The 12,548-nt window shown below is 33.7% G+C and overlaps 1 protein-coding gene across 20 annotated transcripts in view; it reads right to left on the bottom strand.

Annotated features, from left to right (window-relative positions):
- The window catches only part of KCNMA1 (potassium calcium-activated channel subfamily M alpha 1), a 475,606-nt gene that overhangs the window by 155,843 nt on the left and 307,215 nt on the right, over nt 1-12,548 (bottom strand). For all 20 annotated transcript variants that reach the window (XM_050712039.1, XM_050712038.1, XM_050712034.1 and 17 more), the window contains 2 exons: nt 4,624-4,699; nt 529-604 (listed from right to left, as the gene is read on the bottom strand). In XM_050712039.1, the coding sequence (XP_050567996.1) occupies nt 529-604; nt 4,624-4,699 (152 nt within the window). The remainder of the gene's footprint in view (nt 1-528; nt 605-4,623; nt 4,700-12,548) is intronic.

The following is a 12,548-nucleotide window of genomic DNA, read 5'->3' as shown; positions in this document are numbered from 1 at the left end:
AAAAAAATGAAATTTAAGATCAAAACAGAAGGCATGCTACCCTGAATGTTAGTAATCCTGTTACTTCTTGTGGAAATACAGTGTTTTTTTTTTTTCTTTTCTTTTTTTTTTTTTTTTCCTGGTACAACCATTGATTTACCAGGACCTCACTCAATTCAGACTCTGCCAACACCTTCCAGGAAGCACTTTCAGGTAGTTACTTAGGAAACATTGCCACCTACTGGTAAATTGCAATCGTTCAAGAAGTTGCATCAGTTCAAGCCTCATAGTTAACTATTGCTGAACCCAAATATAAATGTTAATGACGTATTACTTACTATTCAGAATAAATTTTGAGTAAAAGCCTGAGCAACTGGGAACTGTGATTTCTTTTCTTTTCTTTTTTTTTTTTTTTTTTTAGTTGTACTCAGTAGATGTACCAAGGGCTTAACCAGAGCAAGAAAATTTCAGGTAATTTCAGGTAATAAGTAGCTCAAATAGCAGGTGATCCATGAAAAAAGCCAAAGAAATATTTTCAAACATACTTACCAAATGTATGAACCCAGCTGCTGTCAGCCATGTGCTGATAAATATAGAGCACAGATTCACGAGCTTGATGGAATTACTGTGGAGGGGAAAAAAAAAAAAAAAGTAACATATACCAAAATTTATCACTCATTTTTACTATGTACTTGCATACAACTGTATATTTCAGACTGAAAGATTTTCATGATGATTTCTGAACAGAACCAGGCTCCCTAAAAAACTTAATCAATGGCTTATGCAAACCATGTATTATTTTTGTCTTTGCAGAGATCACATTTGTGTAATTTAGATGGTTTGGAAGAGCTAAGAAATGGATTGAAAGGCAAACAAACTAGAAAAGTTCAAATGGATTTGAGAGCAGAAGGACGAACAGAAACCTTAGCTACATCTGGACTTCTAACAAGATAAATTAAAAAAAGAAACCTTCCAGAGAAACAAAACAAACTCTTTTTAGTCCCGCTGAGTAGTATATGCCCTACTGTAGTCTGAACTGATTTTGAAGCAAGGACCTCACTCTGAGTTCAGCAGGAAAATGCCATACAAATGCCATACAACAGCCTCTGGATGAGGTTTAGGTAAAGCTTGGTCCCTCTGTTCTTACAAAAATCACTATGATTTGAAAAGCTAGGAAGGATGTTCAATAAATATGCAATGAACTGAAGTTCATGTATTATTATGTCCAAATGATCTTAACCATTCATGGAATTGTATTGAAAGCAGCTGTCCTTTGTTTTTGAAACCACATCTAAGAAAGAGCGAAGCCTCAGAAAAATCCCTATTATTCCCAAAGCAATATGTTCCAAAAGAAGAAAAACAGGGAAAAACTCACTATCAATGTGTATCACTATCATGCATTAATTTCTAAACAAAGTTGAGAAATGAACCTGGGAAATAAGGCAGACATTAGCTCCACTGGAGATATTTTTTAAGAATTACAGTTGATGAAGTGGGCATCTGTAGGGACTAGGAAAGATGCACAGTTGCTGTAATGATTATTGGACTCAAAATTATGATGCTATAACTTCAGTTTTGCAACTAATTAATGTTCATGCACATCAAAACATTCCCTGTTTCACTTTCTGAAGGTATGGTTGATTAATATTCATATTTTGTTGATGATTGCAATCATAGCACAAGACCCTAACCCATATGTTCCAAGATTAAACAAAATGATAAATATCATGCTGATGCAAAGCTCCGTTATGAACAGCTAAATATCATCCTTCACCTGAATTTAGGCCAGGAGAAACTCCTGATGCAATAATGTGTCAGCTGGTTTCCACATATTACTGTAATACAAGTCAATGCTAGCAGTCATTAAAAATAACTATTTACATAACTTGTCTGTAACATTTTAATTTTACAAGTTCATTAAAAATTGCACCTTCTCTGTCCTCTATGAAATACTGTTTCTACCACAGTCTAAATATAGATGAAAGATTAGTCACAAACATTTTCCTGCTCTTTAAGCTCTTTCCAACATCTGTGCAAAATCCCTTACTGTGAGTCCTAAATCCCTGTAGTTTTGTTGAAAAAATATTAGAAAACAGTGAAGTGGAGGAGAGAAAATTTCAACTCAACAACACACAATTCATTATATTTCGTAAACATGGGAACTAAAAAAAAATTGTGAGATTCACTTTTTTATTAGTTTCAAGCACACTAAAATACCTTTAGATTAATTATTTCCATATTTTTCATATGAACACGTCTCACCTTAAACAAAAACTATCTTCTTTTTATTTTTTTTATTTTTTTGCATGATTTTATATACATGCTCGGTTTCTTTTTCTGTAATATCATTTCAGAGCTAGTAATGATATACAGAATTTGATATTTCAGTTCAACAGTTCAAATTCTGTCATTAGTCCCTTGATCTTATATACATAAATTATCTATGATGTTGAAAAATTCATTGAAAATTAGAAATGGATTGCAAGAAAAGGTGAAATTTCTTTTTCTTCTTTTTTTTTTTTTAAACTGAGCATAATTTGAGATTTTTTATTTTTTTTTAACTCAGCAAAACAATGTTGCAGTAGCTGGTCAAAAGTATGCAATACAAAATAAGAGTTTAAGGTAACAATAAGATTTTATGGCTACTGTAATTGAAACTGCTCAATTTCAGGTAAGTAAATTTTATTTAAGCAAAAAAAAATTAATGAGGACAATAGCTTAAATGCTCTCTCTCTTGAAAAACTACTTAAGATTGTCCATTTGCAAAAAGTGCTTTTTTGCTTCCCTGAAAGATTAATAATGCAGAAATAGAAATAGGCCAAGAAAATAGTATTTTTGTACTGTAACAGCATATTCACATCTCTCAGACCATCTCTGCTAAATAGGTTTTATTCATGGTGGTAGTTTAGAATATGCTGAAAAAAAATAATTCTCCTTTAAATTTAGCAGTAGTAGTAACTCTTTTTTTAGTTTCTGCAAGTCAAATCCATGTAAAATAAATAAAAAAGAAGGCACTCACATGTCAGATGTAACTAAAAACTTTTCTAAAATAAATAGAATTTTTGTCTATTTGTTGTAGTTTGACTCATCCACTTTACAAAATGCTGCTTTGTGAACATCAGTAGTAATCCCAATTATTAAGTTCATTTCAGGCTTATTAAGTAAGATACACAAGAGAGCAGATGATATGTTCTACTGAATAACTAGGAACAGGGAGAGACATAAAAAAGTGTTCTGAGGTACTGACTGTTGATGAACTGCTGGGGGTTTTATCAGATGAGTAAACTGAAACAGTCACATCAGAAAGTTCTGCCTTACAAACTTTCTAATAGTCAGCATTTGGGTTTTACAGATATTTGGGCATTCTGATAAGATAATTACAGAGATGATAACTAATCTAAGAGTTAATTCTGAATGAACAGGTCAATCTTGAATAAGCGAGCTCTGAATAAACTGAACATAATTAATGCAATATCCTTCATTTATGAATCTGGAGGTTTACAAATCTTCCACATTTGAAAGGGACTTTTAGTCTTTACCCAAAACTCTCTGAGTTTCTGGGACTTTTCCATTGATTGCTATGTCTTCTGTTGAGGTTGTTCAGTGTGTTGCAAACTTATTGGATAGTCTGTGCTCCTGGACAAATTAATCCCTTTCTTTACCAAACCTGTAACATTCTAAGCTACCGGGCTATATCCTGTATGTTTATTATTTTCTCTACTTGACAACAGCTGGATTTCTTATAGTCACATAGCTGAAGACAGAGTTTGACAGTTCCAGAGCACAGAAAATAATTTTAAGGTTAAGGAATGAAGAAACAGCTGTGTATCATGATTGCCTACAAATCTGAAGGATCTATTTGCCCACGACTACTAATTAACATAGCACGTAGACAGCTATTTGCATATTAAATCCTCACACATGCACCTCAATTGGTAGAGAGAGCACAGGAGTTCAAAATGGAACTGAGTTTACAGTACTTGCTGGAAGTTAGGTTCAATACTTCAGCTGGAGTAATTTAGGAAATGATGAAAGGCAAAGCATCTGCTACTGTGAGGCATGGGAAGGTTCCTTTTTTGTTGCTCAAAGTGGTCTTTTGTTCAAAGTTGTGTTTTCTCTACACAACTATCATGTATTAATGGCTCAAAGAATCAGTGAAAACCAGAAGGTTAACTGGGGAAATATAAAATATTCTTTGAAAGGAATGCTAATGACAATGAGCACAAAATAAAGACAGCTGAGTGTGAAATAATGATTATTTTTCAAAAAAATTTTTTAGCTGTATTCCATTGTTTGAATTTCGATTTCTGTTTTGGCAAGGCAGTGGAATACTGACTGATAATGTGAAAAGAAATAATATCTAATCAATGAAGAGCTCTGTAATTCATTCAACTTTTAGTTTATCTGCATTCAGTCTAGGTCAGATGTTCCAAGTAAAACCTTCTACAGATAACATGGAAAAAGATGCTTACACTGGTAAATCATTCATCAGCAAAGTAAAAGTTTTAAAGAACAGATAATGAATAGGTGTCTTTTCTTTACTTATTTTTTTCCCCAGAAAAGAAAATCATATATTACTAGGACCACAAACAAAAGCCGTTTCTGTTCTGCCATCAATACTCAATACACAAGGAAATGTCTTACCTTGTTTTAAGGATATTCAGAAACTGCAATATTTCTGAAAACTGTATCAGTCTAAGGGCTCTTAAAAATCTTAAACCTGCATTAAAGAAAAAAAAAAGACTCTAGTAAAGAAAGTAAAGAATAATCCATATTGTAACACCATTTCACTTCCAATGACAGTGACCAGTGAAATCAACAGAGGTAGCATACAAAATGTCAAATACCTTTGAAGTGTTCTTCCATATTTAACAGTTCCAAGATCCTAACTGTGACTTTTTCAAATTGTTTTAAACCTAATTCTTTAACTGCTGAAGTATCCTACCAGAAAGCCTTAGTTTAGGTAGGAAGCCATGGGAGGCTTATATAGGCTGAAAACTAAGGGGAAAAAAAAAACCACTGATGTTCTGCTTGTAGTTCTAGTACGCATGACTTTCTCTTCCAGACTGCCAAAGACACAAACACATCATAAACTTCTCATTCCTCCGACCTCCCACATCACTTAGTGAAAAATAAGAGATTATGGGCAAGAGATCTGATAACCCAGATAAACTAGGCTGTGGATATGTCTGATTAAACTGGTAAATCTTAATGACGTAAAATCTTTTATTGTAATAATGGTCCCTATCTCCACCCCAATTTCCAAAAATTCAACCAGAAGAACAGGCAGTACACACATTCTCTCCTAAAAATTAAAATCTGCTATATAATTCTGCATAGTAATAGATTACACTCTATTAAAAGTAGCCATTTTTACAAAGAAATAGCATTTTGTGTTGAAATCAGGTTGCCTGAATAAGCAATTCCCGGGCAACTGAAAAGCCAGTGAAAGGCAATATGCAAGAGAAAATAGTATAAAGGATTAAGGGCTTAAATTATTAAGAGAGACTTAAACTGATAGTAAATTGTCTGCAGATCTTTGGCATATGAATAAAGGTACATAACATACTCTACACATGCACAACTTAAAAAAATTAAAATATGGCTTTGAGGAAAATTTTTAGTAGACAGTGCAGCCAAGAGTTACATAAAAATTGTGTAATATACTACTGTGGATGTTACAGTTGTGTTGAGGGTTGCTTCATCTCATACATCCCCTTTATAGACATATTTCACCTGCTTCCAGTGCTATAAAACACTTTTTTTCTTTCCAGAAATTTAAGGAAAGAGTGATCCTGGTAAACATATAAACTTGGGCACAACCTTCCTCTTCTCAATGTACAGAGGTTCCCCTCAAGAGCGAAGACGCATGTGATGAGATGTGTGTTAAATCAAGGCTTTCTCTCCACAATACTCTACAAAAGTTGCTAAATTTATTTTATTTTTTACTCTTGGTAACGAGACAGAGAACAAGATAAAGGATGTTGATTCTGTAGGTCTTAGCTAGCTAGTATGTTAACGACCCCAAAGATAAGGGAGTAAAAGACTGTATGCATAGAACCAGAAAGAACTGGCTTGACTGCTGAAGTCTGTCAAATGAAGGGTCAGAAATTTAGAAGACTCCTGGCCTTCATCAAAAGACCACCAGAGTACACCAGATGACCACCCAAGGACTCCAGTACGCATGTGAATAGGTGCAGGAACCTACGTTAATGATTCTTCGGAGGCTTGATGAATATGCAAGAGACTTACAGGAAATGAAATGAATATGTATTTGTCCCACTAATATAAACACACTGCCAGTAACCCTTGGTGTGTGTGTGTGTTAGGTGGAGCGATCCCCCCACACACACACCCGGTGCCGTAATAAAGAATACCTGCTTAATAACTTTGGTTATTGAGTTTTCACTGCATCAGTAAGGCTCATAAATAGCCACAAGTGTAGAAAATATCTCTTATCTGTGTATCACAAACATATAGTTTCTTTTTAATTAATGGCTATATAGAAATATGAAGATTAATCACAACTTAAAAAGTGGATTTTGGAATCTAAGCAAAAAAGCAATAAAATGATACTTAATAATTCTAAGTTTCAGATCCATTTGAAAGAAGAGAATAATCATTTTAGATCATAGTTCTCAAATTGAGAGAGACATATCCCTCTGCTGCACTTGCAGTAGTTCCCACAAATGGTGCAATTCAAAATTATGTGCATTTTGAAACTCTCCATCACTCCACTCCCTAGCAACTTTTTAATAAATGAGTGGTCAGAGAAAAATCCCTCATTTCAAATGAACTGCATCTTAAGAGAAGTTAATGAGCTATCCATTGCAACATTTCAAAATGAAGATTCAAAATTTAGCAGTAAAACCTTTGCTACCAGTCTTACAATGTTTAAGATACATTTTAGTTGCTACGACATTGAATAATAGAACAAAAAACTGTAGCTTCAGTGTATACTTTGCTGAAAAAGAAGAAAATCTTTACAAATTAAGTTCTGCATTTGCTACAGCCTGCACTATTTTAAAGAATTCCCTTCAGAATTTTGAATGTGTGTGTGTGCGCACATGCGTGGTGAGGCTTAAAAGTTCAGTTTACTTGGTCTACAAATAGAACTGGCTTGTAAAAAATCACCACGTAACCTCTATATCTTTTGTAGGACATTACTAGTGGGGTTGTGTTTTATAGCTGAAGGAATTATTACACAGAATGGATCAAATTTTGATTCTCAGAAACCTCAGGGTATTACCTACTCTGTGTGGCTCACCTGCGAGTAAAAACGAAGAGAAAATGACAGTTTTCCTCACCATCACAGTATATGAATACTTTCCAATATTCTACTCTTTTCAAGACCTAAATGATACTATTATTAGATTCCTACACCCATGTCATTTTAAATGATTTTCTGTACTTCCTGTCTTGTAAATAATGAGTTTCAACACACTAGAAAGAATACAACATTTAATAATAATCTCTTCCTATGTTCATAGTATCAAGCCATAACAAGGCATAAAGCCTATGAAAAGGCACTAGAAAAAGGAGGACCCTCTAGATGATATTGAAAACTTCATAGTCAAATTACCATGATCCTATATGATACTACTTCATATTTTCTAGAAAACACATTTAATATATAATTATCCTTTGTACAGAAATCAAACATTTCAGAAATATTGAATTTTTGTAACAAGGCTTACAAAGAAACAAGCATAGGCTGGGAGTAGAATTTTTAGTATAAACCACTGTGAGAAAGGCAGACTGTTTGCAAATAAGGTTAAGGTAAGGACTGCTTGCTTATAGTTGAGTGGGGAAGAAGTCTATTTAAAGTAGAAAAAATCAGGTAAATGCATAACAACAGGACATTCCAAAACAGCCTAAAAAAGAGCTCTGAAAAGTGATCTGAGCTAAACAGACAAAAGAACTGGACAATGGTAGGAGTACAGCTGGCAGGTTCGTGTAACCTTATTTTCGGGTACTTATAGTATCCTGCTCTCAAGTTTTGAGTGTGTAAGCATCAGTTCATTGCCTGTTTGTAAATGAAATCCATTATGCCTACAATCTTTATTCCCCATAACACCATTAACACAGAATCAGTCAGCCAAAACAACTCTATATATTAGAGGCAAATTATACTAGTTTGCACATCTCCCCAGTGGGGTATCTTCAAACCACATGAAGACTGGGTGGTTTATTGGCAATATCCACTAATACTAGCTGAACTGAAACAAGGGAAAAAGTGGAATTCCCAGTCTTGAATAATTAGTTTTAAAGCTGTGAAAGAGATAAGAGGTGCTGTCTTTGAATTATTGTTTCACACTCTAAAATATTTAATAGCATGGACTGCACAACCATCTGCAGCAAATTCTGTGCATTTTGAAAGACTGCAGGTAATTCAGAAGTTTCACGATTACTCTTCAAATAAACTACAAAAGCAATGTCTAGGAATAAAGTGTAAGCATAAAACTGATGAAACAAGTCTGCCCCAAATATGTTATTCATGACACCCTGCACTTAGCAAATGGATGATGAATCAACTGAATAATTCCCAGAGGAAAAGTCTGAAGAGCACTTCATTCTGGTGCTGGAATTAATGACATGCCAAAGTGTGCTTGTAATCATGTATGCATCCATAAGCTGATGACACAGTAATCCTCACAGCAATAACCTTGTTGCAGTGAAACTGTTGTCAGACTAAAAATAGCCTGAATTATTCAATAGGTATCTTACTATAAATCCACACTAGATCAAAATTAAACAAAGTTAAATAGAAGAGATTTTGATGAGTCTCACTCAAGAGTACTTATCAACAACAGGTCCATAAAGAATAGCCTGGCTTTGAAAACTAATAACATGCAGTAAGTAACACAATGACCCATGCTATGCTCTCTCACTGTTTCCACCCCAAATTTGACTCATTTACTACTCAGATGATGTTATCTCTTTCAGGCTCACCAACTCACCAGGAACAGAAATTTATGACATTTGTTTATGCATCAAAACTACGAACGAAAATTCTGTAATAAAAACACTGACAAAAATTTCTGTTTTCAAAAGCTGTGTGAGCTACTCATACAGTTGTGTACATATCTCTTTCCTAAGTAATATTTGGGAAGGTTTTATGTATGTGGGAAAGATTTCTTTTAATATGAAATAACTATAAAACTGCTTTACATTTAAATGATATTAATAGTAATTGAAATAGGGTAGATTTCTTATGTATTACAGTAAAGTCCATTCTAACTTTGCACATTTAATGAGAACCTGACTTCTAAAGTTAATTGAGCAAGCTGCTGAATAGAACACTCAAGAAGGAATTGCCATTTTGTCTCTATCATGTCACTCACCTTTTACTTGGCAAAAGTTTTTTATATGCAAATTTTCTCATGGGATCTGATCGGAATAGGATATAATCCTATATACTGCAATTTATAAAAAGAAAAAACAGAAGTTTCAAAAGATTTAATTTACCTAAAAAATCACTCTAATTAGAAGAAAAATACACACAAAATCAAAGGCCTCTTCTGTTTACAAATCTTCAGCTTCTAAATGCATACTAAGGTATGCTTCTGACCTGCAGTTTCTCTGGGCTGCAATGCCTAAGATAAAGCTATGAGATCCATAGATTTCTAGACCAGAAAAGTCTATTATGATTGTCAAACCAGATTCCTCTAATATAACACAAAGTATTTCAGTCAATAGTTTCTGCTTCTAGTCCAATAATTTCAGTTGTAGATATAATGAATGACTCAAATGAGCCTCCAAGTATACCACAGGATTATTTTCTTACTGTGCAAATACCTGTATAGCTACATGTGTCACTACTAAGAACGAACAAGCAATTTTCAATGTACACTGAAAAATTAAAATGTGTGTAACTTATTCTATTCTTTTTACCACAGTTTTCTAGCTAACATAGGAGGTTACTGGGAATAAAATAAGCAATTATATTTCAGAATTAAAATTAATTTGCACAATGCATATATTTATTAGAGCAGATAACTACCAAAAGTTAACTGGTAAATTATTTGATTACATTAAGCTACCAGAAAATTAGATATTTCTAGTAACAAGGGAGAAACATGTACCAACCTATGTTTTTAGAAGTATCTACAAGTTCAGAGCTGTCAACCTGGCATATGCAAAAAAAAAAAAAAAAAAAAAAAACACAAAAAACCACAATACCAACCTGACTCCTAGAGATGCCTACCTCCTGAAAACCTATGCACCGAATTTGGATATGTAAAAGTGACACATCCAAATCTCTCAGACCAATTTTGAAAGGTGACTAAAAGTATCACCCCAAATAACTGAAATCAGTCTCAAATATTACAAAAGCCAATGAGCTGTGCAAAAGGAAACAACATATTACGTTGTTGAAATAATGGGATAGATACAGAACACAACAGGAGTATTTTGATTCATCTTTCTGCGTACTTGTTCACTTCCGTGAGGTTCAAATATTCTGCAGCAATTGCTTTCTGCATCTTTACTAAGCTCAGTAAGATGAATGCTTTAGATCAGAATAGTGGTATAACTGTGACAATAAACTAAGTGACAGTAGCAATAAAATTAGAGTAGAAAATTATTTACTCGATGAAGTTTACAAAGAAAAAAATGATTTTAAACTTTATTTGACTTCATGGACTTAAAACTTGCTCAAATATGGTATTTTCCTGTCAGTCAGACAGTTCTGCAGTCCTGACTGAATTGATGTTTTCAATTGGATAACAATACAGCAGTGATCAGAAATTGCCATAGGTTACAAAACCCCAAAAAGGAAATTTACAACTGTAAATCCGTAATGAAGAAGAGGAAAAAACAACCAAACTATTATTTATCCTTAATGAGATTGTACAAAACAGAAACAGGAACTGGATTATTTTCTCATTCAACTTAAGAGGTCAATCTAGTGTAACAGAATCAAGAAATACATTATTTCTCATCAGTGAAATACATAATACCTTTCTTAGTGTCATATATTGCTTTTTCTGTCAGTTGCATATCCAGAAGTACTGGCATAAGAACTTAAATCCAGAGAGTTTTTGTGTACCATTTCTATTATTTGCAAACCATTCACTCATTCGTCAGAATCTTATCTTCAGTGAATCATTTCACTATTCATCAAACCTATGAATGGCTACTGCTACCCTGTATATGATTGAGACCATATGTTTTACAGAAGACTGAATAAACAATAAATCCTTATTTAGGAAATCACTTCAAACCTTTTCTGAGACCAAAAAAAAAAAAAAAAAGGAGGGTAAATTTTTAGGATGCAAAATAATCATGTTCTGAGTGCTTTCACACAGTGTAGCAGAGCAACCTGAAATTCCACTCCCTGAAAATGAAAGCTCAAAAAAAAATGATAAGAAATAGCACAGGAGTAAGAGAATCTGCAGCACAGCCCAAATATTTTGATACATTTCCCGGTTTCTGTTATGCAAGTGTACAAGCAGAGAAAACAGGCCATAGCATGAAAAAATCAATAACCTATGAACCAGGGCAGTGAAACTGCAAGTTAAGAATCTACACAGGTTGTATAATTCTTTTAAAATAGTGCTGTATCAAAAAACTGTTAATAAATATCTTTGCTACACATTTCTTTAACTTACATATCCACCTATTAACATGACAGCCATTAAAAACAAAAAAAAAAAACAAATAAACAAAACAAGAATTTCTCAATAACCATACCATCACAGAACTTTACGTTCCAGCCTTCAGTAAAGACTGAATTATTTGATTCTAGCTGAAAACCAAACCCCTTTGAGGAGGTGTTGGAGATATGGGCACATTACATCATGTGAGTTTGGGAAGGAATTTTTCCTAAGAAGCAACTGAAATCCTATAGTGTTATTTTAAATATGAAACAAACAATGAAGCAAACAAACAAACAAAACTTTTCAAAACAGAATTGCACTAACACCAAAGACAGAATCACAAACTACAGTTCTGAAGAAAACGTTTAAAGTCGGAGTTGGACCTTACCCCAGTAGGAGCCGACCCTATAAAAAGACACCAAGGAGTTTTGAAAAGTATGTTGTTCTTCCTTTTCAGGACTATTATGTCCAGCTTTAACACGATATCCATTCTGGAACAATTCTCCAAAAGACTTTTTACGCCTTCTAGTACTTTTATAAGTTTCTGTACGCGTGCCCCCAGAAGGGTTGTGGTAGACTAAAATCTTGCTGGGAATCATGACTACGTATCTTCTGCTTCAGAAGCACTGCACATAAGAAGTATTGTGGTCCAGTCTTCAGTCACAGCGTCCACTAATAATGAAGTTATTTTTACATCTATATCCCTCTTTTTTTTTTTTCTTTTTTTTTTTTTCTCCTAGTTAAGTATCAAAACAGAGAGACAGCTCAGAGTTCTTTCTTTAACAGAACTTCTCTTTGAAAGCAGATTTATTTAACTGGACACAGGATAATGCAAAGTTCACCTTTACATGTTGTTATCGAAAGCTAATTCCATATAACCTAACCTATTTCTGTTAGCATGAAACAAATAGAATTAATACAAATACAAAACTCAGCCTCACAAAACACGCTAAGAGTATTACCAAGAGG

This window comes from Cygnus atratus, chromosome 7 (assembly GCF_013377495.2).
Source record: "Cygnus atratus isolate AKBS03 ecotype Queensland, Australia chromosome 7, CAtr_DNAZoo_HiC_assembly, whole genome shotgun sequence".
Taxonomy (NCBI): domain Eukaryota; kingdom Metazoa; phylum Chordata; class Aves; order Anseriformes; family Anatidae; genus Cygnus; species Cygnus atratus.
The sequence above is the reverse complement of the archived record's forward strand: the minus strand, read 5'-3'. Positions and strand labels throughout refer to the sequence as shown.